The following is a 22,256-nucleotide window of genomic DNA, read 5'->3' on the forward strand; positions in this document are numbered from 1 at the left end:
TGTTAATGAGACTTACATTTGTTGTATGCCTGTAGAAATTTATTTAACATAGAATTCTGAAAAGTGTAAAAAGTGAATGTGAATTTGTATATACATTTTCAGTGGTATTTTCTGTTCCCCAACCTGGACGGTTAAAGTTGTATAGTCTATATTTGAGTGTTCAAACTGAGTTTCTGCACATTTCTTTTGTGTGTGTGCGTGTTTGGTTTTTTTTTGTAAAAACCTTACTGATACTGAAAAAACTAAGTCCTGATGTTGTTTTAGCTGGTTCTTGAATTTTCTCTCTCAAGTATATCAGTTTATTCCTTTAGGGTCTGTGCTTATTTTAGCCAATGTTCTGTTCAGCAGGATGGTAACAAGACCAAAACAAGATACTTTCCAAATGCTTCAGAGGTTTTGTTGTTATTGTTTAAAAGGGTGATTGAGATAGCACTGCTCTGTGCATATACAATTTTTGTTGCTGTGCATTTTCAGTTTAAAGGTGTGCATGCTGCTTATAAAGGTATGTCTAGGAAAACTTTATCTTTGAGATTAAATATGGCATTATATCATGTTCTAACTGTTCCAGCAAGCTAGTAAGAATTGGCTCAGGTACAAAGTCAGAGGAACTTTATTCCAAGTATTCGATGTTAATTATTAAACGCAGTAACCACTGTCTTTACTGTTATCTTCTTAATTGGCAATAGAACAAGTGATGTTACTCTGCATATGCTAAAAATGCAGATGTGTCTTCTGTTAAGCTGTAGAAAGGTATGTGCACTCACTTACAAATCTTAATTGTGCTATTTTGTGTGTGTTGCTTTTTTTTTTTTTTTTCCTTTTAATCTGCAAATTTTCAATTCTTGCCTTACAGTAAGTAGGGGCTGTTTTTGTTTTGCTCTGGTGTCTGGTTTTGGTGTCTGGTTTTGGGTGGGTTTTTTTGTGATGGTAATTTTTTTAAATTTTATACTCAGTTCAATATACAGAATATAAAAAAGGGATGACAGAAGCTCTCAGCTCCCTTTAGGACTTTCTGAGATTTTCTGGTGAGCCACCCTGTTCTGCTTTCTGACTCTAGAGGCAGTCATTCACAGATGCAATTTCAGCTACCACCTCTGTGTTGATGATTCTGAGGTTGTCTCCTTTCTCTGGATACTTCTTTTTCTGTACAAATAGCACTTTCTGTGCTTTCTACTTGTAAGTGTTTGACCCTCTCTTGAAATGTTCTTTGACCAAAACAAGTGCTGGTTTTTACTCCCATCCTTTGTTTTTTCAACTGTATAAGCAGCAGTTCTAGTCTGGACTCCTTCGCATTATCCTGATGTTGTACCATCTGTAGAGTTATGCCATGCCTTTATCTTCAGGTTGCTTTGTAACTTGTAAAAATCAGGATTTGTCTCATCACCACAGTACAGGCTCCTTCCACAAATAACTGCATCTCTATCTTCTTAGGCATCGGCAGATCTTGCTCAATATCATTAAGATCCATATGGAGTGTAGGTGACACAGATTGCTGTCTTGTATCACCAGCATTATTGCATAACCTCTTCCTGAAGTACTTTGCTGGATTTCTGTCTCCAGTGAAATTAAATCATCGTAGCTTCACTTGCAGGATTATTTTTTTTTTTGTGTGTGTGTGTGTCCGTCCATATGAGCCTTTCTTGAAATGCTGATCTCTAAAGTCTCTTTGTCAGTGATGCCACAGTTGATTGTTAGCTGGGTGGGAATCATCCTTGAAAGAAACTGCCTCAAAACACAGCAAACCTGTCTCATCTTCAGACAGACTGATACAACAGCAAAACATATAGGTACTTGGTTCCTTGTTTGTCTGTGGATTGTGGTGTTTCTTTTCAGAATTCTAAACAGTATCCTCCCATGTGACTCTTGGTTTGGAGCCTGTGGAGACAGATATACACATACACATATATAAAAAGAATTCTTAAGGAAGCTTTTTTGCAAGTTATGCTAATGTTCTTGTACTCTTCAAATCTTTTAAAAATGCACAGTAGCATCAAAATTCAAGGCCATATGTAGAAAAACGTAAAAAAATATTTTCACTTTGACTCTTTATAAAAAAAGACTCAGAATTCAAAGCCTGTAATTTGTAGTTTGTTCCAAACATCTTCAGTCATAGCCGGGGAAAAATAAATTTCTCCAGTAATAAATACATAGAAATTTTGCAGATTAGGTGTTTTCTTTGAGTCTGGAAAAAGGGCTCAGGCAGGGCTGCAATCTTCCTGTGAAAAGAATTCACACTGTAAAAAGCTTGTCCGTTTACAGGATTCATTGCATCTGCTATGTCCCAGGCATTTCTTTACCTCAGTTATCTGTCTTATGAACATAGCTTTGAGGACACTGCACAAGTCAGACCATGTTTCATATGAATTACACTAATAAGCCATTGTATTTTCTGAATATTAATAAAGTCTGAGAGATGTACTTGGAATATTTGTATGTGATATGTTACTGAGCTGTACTAGTGACTAAAGTAAATGGTGCATTGATCTTATTACCACAGCTTTCAATTAATGTACTTATTATTTCTGCTTGTAATGTAAGCTGTCAGGAAAAAATTGTTACACGGGATAGGATAGCTGTCGGTAAGGATTTGTTTAGCAGAAGAGTATATTCCACCAAAAGAAAGTATACGGGGGAATTTGGTAATCCCCACTAAAATGCACGTTATGAGTCAGTGGATTTGTAGAATCATGTTGCTGTAAGTTGTGGCAGTGTTGTGATGAACAAAGGCAGAAAAGTTCCTTATATGGAGAGTCGTCTTCTTTTTGAAGATGTTTGCCCTGTTACGATTATGACTGTTAGAGCATTTGGTATAGAAATATACCACAAACAGATTTAATAACTTTGTCCTGGATTTCTGGAGGCAAGCATGTACTGAAAGCCTTGGCACTTAACTGATTTCGTAAGTAAACTCTTTGTGAGCTGGGGGATATTTTTAAGAATAGTTGACTATCAAAATTTGAATGATGAGTTCTTTAAGGTAGCTTGAATGCTGTATAATCTTTCAGATAAATACTGTATGAATTCTTTTTTACTGTGAAGTAAGCAGAGAAAATGCGTACATGTAGCAGTAATATTTTACTTTGATTTCCAATGCAAATCACAAATGTTACTGAAAATTCATTAGTGCATAATAAATATTTTTCATTTTTTGCCAGTTCTTGTACTTTTGAGAAGTAATGTTGGGTCACAAATGTGTGTGTATATATATTCGTATTATGCTTATAGTAGTCACAGAATTTTGGAAATGGGTGTTATGATAATGATACATTAATCATAGATTAAGAATAAGTGTTGACTTCCAGTGTTTAATTTTAGTATCTCTAATCTTCTTGCTGATTTAAAAAAACCCACAGCAAAACAACCCCACTAGGCATCCATTGATAAGCAACACAAAATGACTGTTTTGTGGCACTATGATTTGTTCCCTCTGTAGCCATTTTATGCACTAAGGAGTAGAAAAGAAGAAGAAACCAGCAAACAGTTTGTTCTTGAATGTTTTTTTCTCAACATGGTGTTAAGGTGTTTTTGCTCTGTGGAGCGCTTTCAGAAAGACAGGACCAGTGAACAAGTGCAGTTATGCTGCATGCTCCCTGTTTTGTTCGGTTCAGGTTTATAATTTATGCGAGCAAGGAAGTGAAAAGATGCTATTGGATCTTACTACAGGCAGTGATTGAAACTTGGTTATTTTTGATCCATGCTTTCTCCACCCAGTAGCTGCTGTTACCATCCACCACCATCCTCATAGCTGTGAATTTGTAACATTGTACTGTACCTGCTACCCAGTTTCTTTTAGATGTCTGTTGTCAGCTAGGAAGAGAAAACAGGCTCTTGATCCTGTGGGTTCTGAAAAAGGAAAAATAAGAAAAACATTTGGCTGCTTTTTTTTTTTTTTTTAAAAAAATTGCTCAAGATCATGCTCATCATTGTAATCACAGGTAGAGAAGGGATGTAGGGGATGGAAAAGCTTGGAAGAAAAATAGCATCAGCTATCAAGAATTTTGTTTTCCTGGTTTGTAAATGATGCTGCTGTAATTCTATCTGCATTTTTTTTTTTTTTTCCCCTGCTCATTCACCACTCAGCAGCTGGTAGGGGAAGTAAGACTGCCTGGCAACCACCTGCAGAGCTGCAGAGATGAATTACATTTTCGGAAATAACACACTCCTCTATTCTCGCGCCAATCGAGGCAACACTAGCTCAAGCCACAGTTCTGTAGGCCCAAAGCACAAGCAGTGGGCAAAGAAAGGCTCAACAGATGAGTTACGGAATGAGCCTTCCCGATGGCAGCAGATAGTTGCATTTTTCACTCGGAGACATGGTTTCATTGACTGCATTTCTGTTGCTGCCAGCTCCACCCAGGTAATATGTCACTTGTTGAAATTGTTGTGTCTGCATGTTTTCTGGTTACTTGCTAGTCAGAAATAGCAATTATTTATATATGCATGCTTTCATATAATCTCTGATTTATGAATGGTGTTTTCTGTCTGCTTTCATTTTCATATTTTACAGACCTCTGTAAAATTTAGCCTTAAAGCATGAAAATGAAAACACTAAATGAGGTCTGATTTTTATTTCAGTTATTTTGCAAGTGATGAGCCACATTTAAATATGAGATATTCTAATGGAATTGTGAAATACTGAAAAATGTAGCTTGCATTCTATTTCCTAGCTCTGGAGGGGAATAACATAGTTAAGAAATACCAGTTCCATAGCTGCAGTAAGATGACAAGTCAAATAAAGACAATATATTTCCTGGTTAAGGAATTTTATTTAAAGGATGAAATAATTTAAATTTTTAATTAAATGTAGAGCAACGTATTCTAATCTGTATCAGTATCCTGGGTTTTTTGGCTGCTAATAATCTATAAACAATGCCTTCTTACATAAAGAATACATATTTAATAATGCAGTCTGTGAGAAAGACATTGACATTTTTCTTGACGTAAGAATGACAGTTATCAACCTCACTGTCAATCTAGGTGATGGTTTTGTTAATCATCATTGAAAGTCAGGTAAAAGGAGGTGAGCCAGATTTTAAGTGTGTGGATTTGGGGTGAGTTCTTAAGGCTGATATTGAGAGAAGTTAAAACTTATTTTAGTTAGCAAATGTTATACCTTTGGATAATATGATAAAGATCGATCTTTGATCGATGGAACAGTGCTGAGATGTCAGCATTACTTAAAAATGTAAGATTAGGTTTGTTTTGCTTGCTGTCAATGTAAATTCAGTTTTAGTTGCAATGTCATTTAACCTGAAGTACTACAAAAACTTGTAAGAAAAGGAACGATCTGTTACCCTGAGACACTATTATTAACATAATTTGTATCTGTTGGTAATTGTTTCAAAGGTGATAAAGTGGCACTTCCTCTGAAATCTGCTTATTGTTACCTGTTTTTTGCTGCTGAATTTGGAATAAACAACAAATAGGAGATCTTAGGGGGGGGGGGGGGTTCACTTCCCTGTTGAAAACGTACCTGGATGTTGAAGAGGGATCCTGTCGATTTTGTAAAGGGGTCATTATACAGCTCTAAGTGATGCATTAGGTAGGCATAATAGCTTTTAAGTACTGTTGTTTGGGGTTTTTTTTCAGTCAAAAGATACATTGTTAAAGTTTTGAATAAATAGTATGGTTACTCTTGTTTGTTTAATGCTTGAACAAGAAATGGTGGAATGCTTGAAACTTGCGAACGTTGCTGGTAAATAGAATACCAGATAGCCTCTGCTTTGAGTGTGGGCTGGACTGGATAAAGATCCTGAAGATCCCTTCAAACCAAAGCTGTGATTCTGTGAATATCCCAGTGTTTGTTCTGTTTTTCTGCTATGAAAAAGATAGCATCTCTCTGTGAAAGCCTGCCAGGTTTTTTTTTTTCATAAGTCTGACAGTTCTTCTGTTAAAAGGAACTGCTTATACATGTTGATGGCCAGGAGGGAAAAAAACATAAAATATTTTGAAGTGGTTGTAAAAAAACTTAATGAGCATATTCAGAAGTAATGCGCTGAAAACATTAGAGCTTGTTGAAGCCTCTTTCTCTGAAAAGGTGTTGTACTACCCTCATACCTTATCCACCCATTGCAGCTGTTCTAGCCTCAGGGAGGGAAGAAGACATTTGGAGATTGCTCATTGTGGTGCAATTTTGGTTTTCAGTTCTTTTCGGGTTTTATTCTACATTTCAGTATTCTGAAAATTCTTGACAACTTTTATTTGTTCATTTGAGATACATCCCCATCACTTGAATATATTTCTGAATGAAACATTTACAGAGTCCAAATAAATAATGGGATGTACTTCTCTAATCTTGTCTGTTGAAATTCTGCTTGTGATGTCGGGCTTTATATAGTCTGATTGTTCTGACATAATGATTTATAACATACACAAAATGTTAACAGATACAAAAATTTAACTGTCCCTTTATTTGCTTGGCTTTCTTGGATGGGGTAGGATGGCATGGACTGAGGGTGCTTGTTTAGTTCCCTCTATTATCAGTGGAAGAAAAAATGACTGCTGGAGGTTGGGCTGCATGCCCCTGTCTTTCTCTGGGGCTTGCAACAGGCCTTCTCCCTAGCAAGGTGGTAAGAGACTTTTGCTGAAGAAGGGGCTTCAGATTTTGGGGTAGGGTATTTTTTTAGTAGGCGGGTCTTGTACCTTAAAGAAGCAAAGTAGTTGGTGATGGATACTGTAGCACTGTTTCTTGCTGTAGTTATGGCTAGGTTTAATCCCAGAAGAATGCATGTGTGCGTAAACACATAGTGGCATGGAGGACTAGTCTGGAGTGAAAAGCTACTGTAAAAAGTCACAGCACCCTGAAGGCTACCAATTCATTTTCAAATGTTAAAGGTGCCTAATTTACTAGTATTGCCACTTTTTAATGTTATTAGAAGATTCAAATCACCCACTTCTTGTAGGAAAAAGGCAGTGGTGGAAACGGATGATGTGAACAGATATGAAGAAACACTACAGTGGTCATTCTGATCCTGTTTGTGTCCTGCCCAAGCCAAGGTCTCCAGAGTGCTTTGCATGGAACTTGAGGTGGTTGTAGTGATTTGTAGACTTTGCATTACTTTAGTAACAGGGAGTTTAGTGGTCAGGTGTTGCAGTCTGTCCATAAAGCAATAGTACTTCCCACTGGGTTAATATCTGTCCATTTGCAGTGGTGAACTGCTGTGGAGGTAGCAGTGCCTTCTTGGTCTGCTAACCACACTGGTCTCCTTTGAGTCTAGGGATGCTGATTTAACATACTCAGGCACTTGAGGCCATTTTTGTTTCTTCCTTCTGCATTCGTTCTGCTATGAGCGGTCAGTTGTTCCTCAGTAACTGAGAAGTAACTGGAAGAATTAGGGAATTTGATTAGAAGCTGGTCTTTCAATTTTTATCAGCAAATTTATTAGTTTCCTCAAAAAACCCCACATCTGTGGCATAAAATGGAAGATAAGGATAAAAATAAACATACAGCAAATTGCTGTCACAAGGGTGAGTAACTAAGCCATGACCTTAATAAATACATGGTTATGCAAATGAAAAATACTGGGTAATTTGAAGTGCTGTCCTAACAAGAGATATACATATTGCATCAACAAAGGTGACTGTTCAGGGCAGTTCTTTGCCCCAAAGCCTTTCTGTAGTGAGAAGCACTTCTTCCCAACAGTGGGTACAGCTGTCATGCTTCAGAGTGCATTGTAGCAGCAGCAGCAGCAAAACATTGTAGCAGTGTAACCAAATACAAAGTATTTGGCCCATGTTCTGCTACAAAATTCAGAAACTCATTTCTCTGGAACTCGTATGGCATTAGACCGGTTCTAACAGCAATGCGTTTAGGCTATTCTTAGCATGTAACACAGTATAATATGCTTCCGGCATTTGATACTGAAAAATTGTTTAGCTCTTTGAATATGCTGTGCCAATTTATACTTCTGGTTTTTAGGACATGTTCTAGGAAAGGGGGAGAAAAAAGAGGGAGGGAGTCAGAAAACCCTTCCTAATTCCATGTATTAATTTTAAACACTTTAAATTTTAGAGCCTGTCAAATCCTGTGAGTTGTTTGAGCCCAGTGATTTCTTGTCTTCGTATCTCTTTTTAAGATCTTGATAATAGTTTTACTGTTTGTCACTGCTCCTAGAATATTGCTTTCAAGTTCATTAGCATTTATCAAATGCTATATGTAATCAGACAACATAGAGGTGTTGTAAGGTGCATTTAAAAGAATATTATTAAAAAAACCCTAGGTCTCTACCCTAACTCCTTTTTTATTTTACTACTTACGGTTCAGAAATTGCAAAAGTGGCTTTCTTACAGTGATATTTACCATCCTTCTTATAATTTTAGTATATTTAAATATATTTTTTGACATACAGATCAGAACAACAAGGCACATCCTAAAAATACGTGAGATGAGGAAAAGATAAAATAGTTCTGATACAGTATGTGGAGGTTTAATTAAACAAGCAGAAGTTGGAAAGAAAAAAAGGGCGGTGGTGGTGGAGGTTCCAAATCTGGAACTTGCAGCAGGAAAATCCTGCAGCTAAAAGTTCAGATGATTTGATAGCATTTTAACTCTTAAATATCTTGGGCATATCAGAATCTGTTGCAGGGGGTGGTAAGTTTCATGAGCAGTATTAAACTGCAGTGTGCATGTGTGACTGTTCTAGCATCGCCTCAAGTTTACCAGTGAAACTAGGACTTCATTATGCCAGTCACTGCATAACGTGAAGTTTTTTACTCAGGGAATTTGTTTTATTCAATACATTTTTTGGATTTAAAGAGGAGATACAGTAGAGAAGAAAGGAGTTACAGGAGTAACTGTAGGGAAGTTTAATAGAATACATGGAAGAACTGTTGTCATTGTTAGATTTTTAATGCAGACATTTCCCCGAGTTAAAAATTTAATTTGCCTGGAAATTGCTGCTGCTAATATGAACACATAAGAAAGCAGCTTTGATTTGCTTTAGATGATCTTAACTATAAGAAAGGACCTTCTGAAATGCAGACGTGGATTTTATTGTACTAAGTTTCCTTTTTTCTCTTTTATTTTTAGGTATGTAGTATCACGCAGTTTTAATGTTAGGAATTTATTTTGCAAATTTTAATTATCCCACTGGTTGCATTTTCCATAAGAGGGCATTATGGCAGAGGTAAAAATGGGATGAATTTTTTTTGGTAAAAGGAATGCATTAAAATGTGTTCTGATCAGTAGACTGAGAAATAGGAAATTCTTGACAGTTTAAACTCCAGCATTAAGGGACTGTCTCTGGAACCTTTGGTTCATTCTGTAAACACTTTCTAACTGTGTACAGTGGAGATGGAACCTTCCCAAGACTGTGAAGTTTGCTTGACATTTTAAAAAGAGATATGCAGTTTTAAAAACATAATCGGATCAATAAATCTTAAGAATATATATCATGAATCATGTAATGTCAGGTAGATTGTGTTAGCATCGTGCTGGTCCCCTGCTGTAGCCAATTATCTCTCCTCTCACGAAGTCAATCAGTAGGCCTGTAGTGTAATGAGGTTGTGCTGCTTCCTTCCCAAACCCAATCGTGGGACCGTAATGTTGGCATGTGATGGTGTTACTTCAGTTAATCACTTGCAGCGTGGCAGTGATGATAAGAACTGAACTGGTGCTCCAGCTACCTGGAGGCACTGCTTGCTGCCAGAGTTTTAGGTTCCACTTTCTCTCCCCTATTCTTTCACAGCAGTTCTGTCTCACTCAGAGCTCACAACAGAATTTCTTCATGTATTTGTTCCATTGTATCTCCAGAAAATTACTTTTTTTCCAGAGGGAGTCAGAAATCTGGTAAGCAAAGGAGAAGGGGACACAGAATGTTTTGCTTTTGGGGTACTACTGCTACTGCAGGGGCTTTCTGTCTACACTGCCCAAGGCTCTGAACCTTCAGGCATGCAGGCACTGGATACCCTCTTAATCCTTTGTCTTCAACTGGTAACTCAGGTGGACTAACAGGGTCTTGCTGTATAAAGCCACGTGCATGGAAGCCTGTGAAAGAGGTAGGACTCTTTAGGTCTGTTATATAATTTTGCTAATTTATTTTATATTGTGATAATTGCCTTCTCAGTTGAGGCTCATATTGATTGACAAACGGTTTTGAAAGTCAAATACTGGCCAGTCTGTCTTTCACCAGCTGTCAGCTTACTAAACAGCTCTAGGACAGCTCCTGTGGTATGGCATTTCTGTTTTGCTGCCAAAGCTACTGTGTATTTCAGTTAGTCATTTACTTAATAATTGTATTGACAGAGTTGCTGAATCTAAAGTGAACACCATCTTCTTCCTGTTCCTCTATTTTGGTCTGCAGCATCAAGAGCACTCTCAATTATGATTAAGAGTGTGCAGGATGTTTCTTTTAGTTTGAAGAAGCTAATGCAACAAAAACGTCTTAGATGTTTTTAGACAACATGACTTTGTCTTTTAGAATGATCTGCATCTGTGTTTGACAGCTGACATGATATCGTGTTGTGCAACTTAAGAGACTTTTAGTTATACCCAGCTTAGAGTCTTGGTAAACTTCATGTCCACAGCCTTTCTGGGATTTACAGTAATTGAAGGAGAGAAATTGTTGTCTTGTTAAACCAGATAAATTGAAATCTTTATGCGCACACTAGCTATGCAGTCTCTCTTGAGAAGAAATAGAACCTCTATGGGGGCCAGTGCTTTCCCCTGTACTCCAAAGCAGAGGAGGTACTTCAATTTGTGTTTTTGAGTAACAATTAATTACTAAAATTTTTAACAGGTAGGCTCTTGAGCTCCTCTGCTTTGTTTCCTCCTCTTTGTTTCCTTCTTATTTGTTTTTTTTCTTTACCGTGATAAGTAATTTGTATTTCTCTGTTCCTTCCCTATCCTCATCTGAGTTTCATAGTGATTTTTTTTTTTACTGTCACATAATATCACTAGTGATTCCTATTTCATATATACTATTCTACCATCTCTTGAGACCCATTCTCTTTATTCTATTGGTACATTTTGAGACCTACATAGTGCAGTGTATTGTTGTTGCTTACATGTTGCCACTGAGCCAGCCTTCCGAGTATTTTAGTGCATGGGAGCAAGCATGCATTTCGGAGCTGTTGTAAAATGCCAGATGTGTGTATCTGTAGATTCGTTTATAAAAGATGTCTTTGCGAGGCATGAACTCTTTTTGACCAGGCCTGCCTGTTTGGGCTATGCACACTTATGCCATCTCAGGGGCATGACAGTCTGAGTGAAAAATGTATCTTTCACTATTCTCCCTGGGAGTGAGTTCAAGCTAATGTTTGACATGGTAGTGTTTGCTGAACTTCAAGCACAAGCATATTGTGAAGCATTTCCAGTACAGTTCATGTTTTGTATTACTTTGGCAGATCCATAAAAGATGAAAATGTCAGGAAAACATCCGCCTCTTCATCTGATGCATCTTGTGCAATTAAAATGAAGTACCTCATCCCTGTTTATTAGTGTAACCGCATCATTCACACTTTGCTTATCATGTAATGGCTGTGTAACAGATGGGTCCCAGTGGATGCTTTCTTCCCTTGAGGAAGGATATTTCCTTTAATGCTATTTCTAATGTGCCTTCCTGAATTTAATTCAAGTGATGATTGCATAGTTCTGTAATACGATTTCAGGAATGCTTAAAGGTTTCTCCAGTTAGACGACAGGAGTAATCCTTCTGATCAGTTGGGACTATTCCTGCAACAGATGCTTTGCTAACTAAGTGCAGTAATGAAATTCTAGCAGGTATAAGTCTAAAAGGGCACCATAGTTGCAATGCTGGTCTCAGGGACATAAACAACAACAATAGTATCAAATACATAGTGAACTTTGAGAAGGGTATATGCGCCTTGTCAGGTGTCATGTTCATGTTAAGCCAGCACACTCAGCCCCTCCATTTTCTTCGTTACAAAACAGACAGGAGCATTCCTGCTTCACATTAAAGACTAGTAACCTTGGGTCATCTGTCAGGAAAGCTCAGAAAACTGTAATACAGAAGCCAAATTCAGTACTGAGACTGACTTGTTAATACTACCACTGCCTGCTGAGTCTTCCCTGAATCCTGAATATACCTTTTGAGGAGCAGACTTTTCTGGTTTTGCCCAAAGTAGCATTAGCAACAGTCATTTCTATACCATTCAAAATTAATTAGGTCAGTATTCTCTGTGAAAGTAGTCAGTCGTGACCAAAAATTAAAAAGTTGTTTACTTTTTGATATACTTGGAAAGTTGTAGTATCTTTTAAACTACAGCTTTGTTTACTTGGCATCATCACTGGCCACTTCAAGCAGTCACCTCTAGCTACCAGCTTGAGTTTATTGCAGGAACTGCTTGAAGAGCAAGCCCAGTGGTGCTTCCTGACTCTCCTCAGCTGCATACATTCCCTGTACCTCATTCATGTTTTACAAATGTTACCTACTGGAAGCTGCTGCTAGAGTAGATGTTAAGTTGTTAAAGTTATGTTCTAACCTCCACTTGACCAAGATGGCTGGTTCTTATCTTCTGCTGTGTAGAAGCCACCTGTTCCACACTGACAGGCATAGTAACACATTTTTGTTTGGGGAGGTGGGGTAGGAAGAGGTACTTGTTTTGGTGGACTGTGATAGGTCCTTCCCCGCCCCCCCCCCAGGTCATCTCGTGTCATGACCATGTGGTTGTTTTATCCCCTGAAAAACTTGTGTCCAAATCCCAAAAGGAATCCCAAAGCTTGTACAGTTCTGTCACTTGCTTTTTTGAAAGACTTAAGGCTTCCTTCCACGTACCAGGTTTTTGTGCACACATACACATACAAGGCTCAGTCAGTATCAAAAAAGCACTCTGAAGGACTGCAATGTAAAGCAAGGATTCCTTTCTGTGTCTGTCTTTGATAATTCAGAAAAATCTTTGCTACCAACCAAAGCACTACTGGACATGTTTTCCAGTTTGGTATTCCTCAGGGTGTCTCTGTGCTGTTTATTGCTATGCCATGTGACTTCAGTTGTCAGTATTGAATTTCATCTCGCTGCCTGTAACCCACTTCTCTAATATATCAGGCTTGCTCTACAGCTTGTTTCTGTTGTGCATTTACTGCTCTTCATAATTTTTTTGTTTTTAGCTCCACATTAGGATATAGTTGAGCTGATGTGTTCTCCAGACAGATAACAGACATTTATGACTAATTTTGTCTCTCTTCTAAGCTGATCTTGGTATTTATGAATTTTCAGTCTTTTGTTCCATTAAACTGTTTCCAATGCATATTCTAGTTCCTTGCAACAGTTTGTTTTGTGTAAAGATACATCTAAGCAATGATTGAAATAAAACCAGATCACCTTCTCCATATTTTTCATAGAAATGATGAAAGGTCCAGGAGACAATAGTTCAAATTTTACCAGGACACTGCTAAAATAGAAATGCTTATTCATTTTTTTAAATGTTTTTATAATTGGCCTAAGAATTTTTAAGTTACTATTGTTTTTTAAACTGTGTGGAAGTTAGTATTATTGTTATTGGAGACTAGTGTCTATGTAATTGTGTTGTTCTTCTAATATGACTTCAGGTATTTTACGGGAGGCAGGTATAGTGCAGGATTTTTCTTTGACCATGGAATCTTCAATTTTTTCCCACTGTTTTATGTGGTATTTGCTGGAAACTGCCATACCATGGGAATGTTATGGAGCAGTCTTCTAGCCTCTCTTCCTTTATTCTCTTTATCAGCGCTGCCTCACAGTGTGTATATTTGCTTATTTAAAATCCTTTTGGCGAGACCAATGCCTGTGGAAGTTAGTCGAGCAGCCCCTATTATGTGCCTCCCAGGTAATAGTGTTTGGTTTTCGTAACAGAGTAGAGAGCAAAGATTTCTTGTGCTTGTAGTGTACAGTTGTACTTCAAAGCAAATTTGATTTAGTAAGTAAATTTTAGTTGTTTTTCATAGATAACTAACTGTATATGACTACATAGTGTGATGTAGCAGGTGGGAAGGGAGTCAGCTTTCCCTTTGGAGAAGGAGAGAGAAGGAATTCTGGATTCTGTCTGTAATATGTACAGTCTCTGGTCTGAAATCCTGGCCTGAAAAGAGATCCTGATAAACTGGGAGTGTTCAGAAACAGGATTATACCTGTAGGCTGTGTTCAGGAAGACCTGCTTTAAAATGAGAAATTTAAGAAGCTCTGTTTAGTTCATCCAGAGGGAAGTCAGGAGATGATTTAGTCATAGACTATAAATATATAGGGGTAGATTTTGGAAACCAGAAAGCCTGTTTATTTAGTAGAAAAACGCATCTGTTTTCCAAGTCACACAACTGAAGCTAAACAAATGTAGATAGAAAACTTAATTCTAAAGAGTGATATTAATATAATAAGCATTTTAAAAGCATAGTGGGACATGATGTGATTGCCAAACCAGGGTAATAAATTAGTATTTCCTATGTAAGAAGCAGAATGACAAATACAATTTGTACTTGAAAATGTCAAAATACATCACAGAATCTGTGATTCAATATATGATATAATGACTTTAAATTGCTATTTGGAAGCTGTAAACTGCTGCAAAACAGTTTATATTTTTTTGAAAACCCTTTTATTAAATCTCTTTACTACTGCTTTTAATTTTTTTATTTTTACTCTAATTTTTGTTACTTTTTAAAAAAGATTAACAGTGTGGGGGAAAATTCTGTGTACAGCTTTTTAGAATTTGAGCACGTTAAGCCTCATTACAGAGCAGCACTTCAGTAGTTAGATGCTAAATCAAAGTAGTATGTAAATTGACTGCTGATCAAGATGGTGATAATACAGACCTAAGACTATATTCCCAGATAAGTGTGGAACACTAAAGTAGATACCTGCCTATCTCCAAGCGAAAAACCAGCTAGGGCTGGCCCACTTTTGAGGTTGGAGTAGTTCCTATGACTGAGTTTACTGTATTAAATATGAGTCAGGTGCCAATAGAAGAGAATTTAAATTAATGTGTTGAGGCACAGGTGATCAAAAGGAGATGACATTTATTTAGAATTTCTTAAGGAACCTGTGTTTAATATGGCTGAACTGGCAGTGATGTGTGTGACTTTATTTTGTTTGAACTCTCTGGGTATTCCTGGAATAAAAATGGGAAGGGTGTGTGTTTGTGTGAAGAGAAATATTATGCCCTTTCTAAAAAGCGCTAAGCTGTACTCTGAGACTACAGCTGAGCAGGCTTGACTGACTTATTGTATAAACTTTGAGAAATTCTTTATTATTAAAAAAGAATTAAGAGATGGATAAGCAGATATTTTGAAGATAAGTCAGCTTGTCTTTGTAAGGGGAAAATAAGGACTAGCAGATTTGCCAGGCTTCTTTGAAAAGAGGGAACATGTAGATAAAATTCTGTGTGGGAACACGTGGTCATCAGGTCATTATAATTACAAAAGTATTTGAAAATAATGTTTCTTGGATCAAGGGCTGTTAAAATGAATGGTGCCTTGAGATACAGGGGAAGGATGTTTTGTAGATCTTTGAATTGATTAAAACAGGTCCATTCAACTTGGACTGGATTCCCATAAGGTTGTGTTTGTGAATGATTGGGGTGGGAAGGAGAAGCTATGAGGTGGAGTCATAGGACTGATTTTAATTTTTTAAAATTATTTCTATTTTCAGGTTAGCTAGACTGGCTACAGAGAATAGCAGATTAAAGTGAATGGGCAGGAGAAGAGCTGGCGACATTCATTGTACAGTAGTGAGTAAGCAACAGGCTTAGAAGGTTAATTCCATGTGTGTACATATAGTGATAGGTTACAAATGAAGTATTTCTATTCCAGAAAGAGACTTCGGAATTGTCACTGATCGTTCTCCGAAAATGTCACCTTAGTGCTCTGCAATAGTGAAAAAAGGGTAAATGAAATGTCAGGTATTACTAAAGAAGTAGTAGAGAGGAACACAGAACATGACACTGAGTATATTTCTTGTGTATCTGTATTTTGAATTTTCTGTGGGGTTCTGTTTGCCTTGTCTTAGAAAGGATATAGCATAAGTAACAAGGAAAAGAGTAGTGAAGTGTTAAAAAGAATCTAGTTATCTATAGGGACAGTTAATTTAAAAATAACACAATAAAAACCCTGAGGGAGAATATGATAAAGACTTAGAAAAAATGAAATTAGACAGGTTCTTAAATAGAAATGATTCAATAGTTCTCTAATTTTAAATGTGTCACAGCTGTCCTGTAAAACTTCTGCTAAAATTGTGAAAGTCACTGTCACAATGCTCTGGAGAAGAGAAGGTTCAAAAAGAGAATGATGTCTAAAAGGAGTTACATGGATTTGCAAAGGGCAGGTGGCTGTTACAGACAGTGGTTCAGGAAGACCTCGAGTGTCAGATTCAGAGATGGTTTTCTGGAAGAATTACTGGGCGTATGTCTAACTCCTACTGGCCGACTGTCAGTTTTTGCTATTAGTAAGACTCTTGACCAGTGGTGCCTTTCCTCTCATCTAGTATGGCAGTTTTTACTGTTTGTGTGGAGTGCATTTTTTTAATGGAGAGGGACATGAACTATCAGAATAACTTATTTGTGTCTCTAGTGCATTGTGTCATTTGATGTTTCTGAACAAATTACACTAGGAAAAAAAACCTGGATAAATTTTTAGAGGATGTTCTAAAGCTTGGCAATAAGGTGAGTTAAATGCGGGGAACTGCATCTCAGTTTCTGGCCTTTGTGTGTCACTCAGCCGTCAAGATCATTTGACCTAGAAATCTGCAAGTCTCCTAAGAATGCTATTTGATAGATTCATCCCCTGAGTGATGCATCAGTCATGAGATGATCAGAGTGGCAGGAATTAGTCTTGAAATGTATCTGAGAGGACTACTTGGTCAGCTTGGTTTCAGGGAATGTGATTAAGGAAACAAGTAACAGGTGAATTCTACTTTGTCCTTAAACATGTCTAAATTGGAAACATTTCATTGTGTCTTTCTATGCCGCCTTCTAAGTACAGTAGATATGTAATTGGGAGGTGGCAGGAGTGCTGGCATGTTGGTTTTTGTCTGGTGTTTTTATACCATACGTCATTACTTGTAGCTAATTTCTTGCAGTGCAGGAGTTGGAAAATGTATTTGATAGCTGCTAATTTGGGTTTGACCTTCAGTAACCAGCATAAAGGACACATTTTGTTTTCTGGTTCTTAAAATTTAAAACAATGAAGTAGTTATCTATTTATAGCATTACCACTTAATATTTTGTTTTTACATATCCATTAGTCCACTTTCTTCTTTCATAGTTTTCAGTGTTAATTTTTTTTTTCACCCCTGTTTCTTTATCTGCTCACTTTTACCGAAGTTGTGCTTCTCAAGTTTTATCGATGTTAGTCGTTCAAGTTCAGCAACCGTAATCAGATGAAGTAGAATGTACTGTAAAATACCATTTCCTACTGATGTTTTTGCTTGCTGGAAAAGAAAAACTGCAAAAGAAAAATATTAGGATGTCCGTCAAGCTGGTCCCCTGCTTCCAGCAGCAGCCAGAGCAGAGGGTTAGGGGAGAGTATAAACCCAGGAGAAAGAGGAATGATGTTTCCTCTGAGGGTTTTCAGAGCTTTCTGCCTGTTCCTGTGTAGGGACTCCAAGAGCTGGGGGTGACTTACGTGTTTAATAACCGTGAGTCCATGAGTTTTCATGGACTTGGCCAGCCTTCTTGTGGTGGCAAGGATTCAACAGTGAAAGAACAGCTTCTGCTTGTTTGCAGCCTAGTGAGTGAGTTGAGGAGGGTCAGGGTTATGGGAGCTGTTCTTGCATTCTGTTCGAAGATTTTTTTTTTTTTTTTTTTTTTAATGCAAAACAGTGCTGGAAACAGAATTCAGGTAGTTTTTTAAGGAAATAGCCTTTACTTGAACTGAAGAGTCAGAGTAGTCTTTTGTGATGGTGTTGGCCCTATTTTGTTTTAGTTCATTTCTGCCTGAAGGTAGACAGGGGCTGGGCCAGGGCTGTGGGGCAGTCTGTGTGAGAAGGTGGTGGGACACTGGCCTGGGAAGTGGAAACTTGAACCTCATACATCAAAGTCAGCCTGAAACCCAGAACTTCACCCATAGCCTGACCACTGTTATAAAAGTGTTGGCTGAAAGTGCATTTAGGCCTCTTGTTGTTCTGAGAATGTAAGAAAGAAGGAAGCGGCTTTTGAATAATTGTGGTAGGGCCATAAATAAATGCAGGCTGTGACCTCACTTCTTTTTTCCTTTGAACTGTTTAATATCCAAATATTTTATTGATGTCTTCTCAATGTTTAAGGGCTTGAATCATTATTAGAATTGTGTTTTTTAGTATAGCTGGCGTTAGATAGTGATTATGTAAAATAAAACTGCAAGATTCTTGAAGTAGCTTGTAGTCTTGAGGGTCTGATTAATCCTGTTTTGTTTTTCCTGAATTGTAAATTCAGAAGTCAGAACCCTTGTCTTAGCTCTTCCTATGATTTTATTTTTGTAGTGAAGAATTTAAGTATTTGTATCCTAAAGACTTCAAACATTTTATTGTAGATTAGGCGTTTTAATTATCTAAACTAAATGGAAACTGGCAAAAATGATTGTGTAAACTAGTATCCTGTCACAGTTAGACCAAAAAAAATTAATGGGATTGAAGTCATAATTTAAGAAAAGGTTACATTGTTTCATATATTTTATAAAGTATTCTGAAAAACTTAAGCTACTTCCTGTAATATTTATCGCTACCCACTTCTTTTGGGTCAGTATAGGTAATGATCTTTTATCCAAAGTAAGTGAGGTGAGGATGTGCCGCACAAAATACGGCTGCTGGACGTTTTGGACAGCATGTTACCAACACAAAATGTTGGCTTTCTGACATCCCAGGTCTTTACTGCCACTGATACGGAATGGCAGATCTTGCATGTTAGAGCTGACTTCTGCAGAGCCATGTGGTTGTCACTGCAGAGTCTTCTTCCTAGATGCGTTTTACCACCCGATCTTAGGGCTGAACCTCATCCTCTGGCCCCTCTGTCTTTGTCCTGAGCAGGGGAGTCCTCACGGAAACTGCAGGGAACTTTTGAAATGACTTCTGCACTCAGTTTGGGTACATGAGGGCTTAGCTCCATTTCGGTTCCAGTTTTAGCTGACTTGCCCTAGTTCTGGTTCATGAGACAGGCTGCTTTGTATGGAGCGCCACAGGACTTGGCTTTCCTGCTCCGCTTGAGAGGTTAAGCACCTTCTGCGCTGGGTGCGGGTGCACCGTAGCTGTGTTTGTCCAGCATTGATCATAAACTGATCAAATCTAACTTGTGTTTCTCTGGTGCAATTAAGCTGAAATCCAGGTAAAATGCCTATGGATGATTATGGACAAAAAGTCAGTTTATCTGTAAACCTTGTTTTTGAAAACACACTGGTTTTAGTCAACACTGTAAACTTAAAAAGTATATATATATGTTTGTCTTCCCATTGCGAGGTTGCATAAGGCTCTATTCTTTCCTAAGCTATACTGAAAAGTGCCAGAATCTTTAGGAATTTTTGTCAAACAGCATTGTAAGAAAAAAATAATTCTTTATTTACTTGTGGAGTGAAAGTTTGCTCAAGTAATGCTAGGCATTAAATCTGTTAAAACTTCCGTAGTATTTTAATTTGCTGAAGACAATGAACATTTGACACTATGGAAGAGATGCCTACTTTGCTGAAATGTTGCAGGGCTCCTATGACTCATTCTAGAGCCTGGATGTGTTGTATAATGGTACTTATTTTGAGATTGTGTTATAACTCCATGTTGTCATGGAAGCAAGTCTGAGGAACTTCGTGTTTCCATGGTATAAGAATGAATAAAATCAGATGAGGTACCTAGCTAGTAATTGCATGGTAAAGATTTTAGCCTTAGCTCTGAGCAATGAGAAGGCAAAGCATCTGGATAGCAATATAAAGCTATCAAAACAGTAGTGAAAGTAATATTATATGTTTGGGAAGAATTCAGCATGTGTAAAGATAAAATGCCAATGCCACTTATGTGTATGAAGCCTTTTGTCAATGAAGTATGGAGTGGCTTTAGTATAAAGCCACTGTATGTGTAAAGAAAGTCATGAATTTTCCAAAATCTTGTAACATGTCCTGGAAAAGCTAATGGATTTTAATTAATGGGTTGTTATAAATGTTTTTTCTTGTCTTTTTTTGTTTTTTTTTTGTTTGCTTGCTGTTCATTAATGTGTGAGGAAAATGACTTTCTGCTCATACTCAAATGCTTCAGGGCAAACTTGTTCATTTTTATAAAGAGATTTTTTGACAGATAATAACAGATTGTTCACAGAATAATACAATTGCCAATAATAACTACTTGTCTTAGAATTGGAAGCTCTAGCTTCAATTCACTAACTTTGTTCAGATCACTTTGTTACTCGTTGTTTTAAGACTGTACCTTAAGTACTTTGAGGGTGCTATAAGTAGGTGAACCTGAATGTTTCTTAGCCTGAAGAAAAAACAGATTATGCTTTAGATAAGATGATACACCTGCCTCACTCCCATATTTTATGAAACTTTTTTTATAGATTGACTCGAAAACCTCAACCAAAAAATTTTGGAGGTAGAGAGTAGTGCTGTAGCTTTGAGAGTTAACTGATGCATTTCTAGTATTGAGAGAGATCATTTTGTAGTATCAAAGATAGATAGATGTAGGACATCTTTGCTATTTGCATGAATTAAAAAGAACAAAGTAAGTGTGCTGTCTCAGAGGGTTTAATTATTCCCTCAATAGTTTACAAATGATGGAAAATTATGTATTTGAGAGCTTACATGAAGTGTCATATCTATTAAAGCAGGTAAACACTATCCAAGCTTTATTATTGTATTTTGATTTAGTGGTGTTCTCAGCAGTGAACAGTGTCTGTCATGTCTCGGTTTTCTATTACAGCATTCACTTTCTACTGTGAGTGTCAAAACCTAAATATTGACACCCTACAGCTGACATTATTTTTCTATAATAAAGTCTTAGAACACATTTTCTCTTTGGCTGCTGTCTTTCTGATGTTGCAAACTGACATCAGTTTCTTTGTGGACTATTTAGCATTATAATGAAAGCTACTGTTCTTAAGGCTGATGTTATTTAAACGGAGCTTTCTAGGCCTTGCTTTAAGTTGCAAATTAAATGCTTTAAATTCATTCTCAATAGCACTTATGAACCTAAATGAGGAGCCTTGTCTGTTTTGAGCTTAGAGTGCCAGGTTGCTGGGTGAATACAGATGACTAACCTGCTGCATAGGGCTCAGTGCTAGACATTAGTTTAGTATTAAAAAAACAAAAGTCACCAATTACCTTTATTAAAACCAGGATTAACTTTGTGTACGTTTTGTATATTATGGATTTGGAATATGACTGAGATTCAATCATTTAAGCAGCCCCTGAGAGATTTGGCAGGAGAAATTAATTAGAGCTAAGTAAATCTTTCTGAATACTAGACATAAGTGGACAGTGATGGTCTCCTTTGCGTGAAACTTTCTGTGATGTTAAGTCTGTACGGGTCTGTTTTTAGATCCTAACAGAGAGGACAGGTTGGGTGCTGGAAATGTTGTTCTGTTGAGACTATTGTTCATATTTGAATGAGATTCTTAGCACCTGAATGTTTTACTAACCAAACAGCTACTAGGTACTGTGTGAGAGTACTGGTGACAGTTCTGTAGTTCCAAGTTCCTCGTTTCTGCTTTATGAGTGTCCATTTATCTCATATACAAAACTTTACTTTTGCTACAGAGTAGAACTTTATCTCACAAATGGCTGGGCAGTCTGTCCTATATTATTACTTAGAGTTATAGCATTCCTTTTTTTTAAAATTGTCTCACTAAAAAATAGTTTACTAGGCCCTAGCAAGTAAGAGTGTTTCTGTCACTGCCTTTGCTACTTTACTTCTGCTTGGGTAATCATGGTGTAAATTGTTCCTCGCTGAGTTGTTTTTGTAGATGAAGATTACAACGAAGAGTTGACAGTGAATTAATTGCATATTTGTCTTAAAATCAGTTCAGGTCATCATCACAGTCTGTGATTTTACTGATAATCTGGCTGTCACTGTTTTTCCCCTTCAAAGCTATTTATTTAAGTTCAGAGTTTTAAGTTCATTTGAGTTCATTCTAAAATGCTGTGGGGTTTGAGGAAGAAACTAGGTTAGAGGATCAATTTGTTGACTGAGTTAAAAACAAAACAAAACCACCAACAAACAACCAGATAACCCCTACAGTTTGGACATAGCTAGCATGCTAGCTGTGTGTCTTCACGAAAATAGAGTACTTGCATAGATGAGACTTTCAAGAGCAGGAAACATGGGTTACTCTGAAAAAAGTGAGATCTAAAGTAAAGTCACAGGCTTTCACACTAGTCCCTT

At 37.2% G+C, this 22,256-nt stretch overlaps 1 protein-coding gene across 18 annotated transcripts in view; it reads left to right on the forward strand.

The window, feature by feature from the left end:
- The window catches only part of DLG1 (discs large MAGUK scaffold protein 1), a 163,086-nt gene that overhangs the window by 64,623 nt on the left and 76,207 nt on the right, over positions 1–22,256 (forward strand). For 4 of the 18 annotated variants that reach the window (XM_056358063.1, XM_056358064.1, XM_056358065.1 and 1 more), the window contains exon 1: positions 4,118–4,357. The exons of the other annotated variants lie outside the window; for them this stretch is intronic. In XM_056358063.1, the coding sequence (XP_056214038.1) occupies positions 4,133–4,357 (225 nt within the window). In that variant the 5' untranslated portion in view covers positions 4,118–4,132. Of the gene's footprint in view, positions 1–4,117; positions 4,358–22,256 lie in introns of those variants that run through there. 18 annotated transcript variants of the gene reach the window in all.

This window comes from Falco biarmicus, chromosome 13 (genome assembly GCF_023638135.1).
Source record: "Falco biarmicus isolate bFalBia1 chromosome 13, bFalBia1.pri, whole genome shotgun sequence".
Taxonomy (NCBI): Eukaryota; Metazoa; Chordata; class Aves; order Falconiformes; family Falconidae; genus Falco; species Falco biarmicus.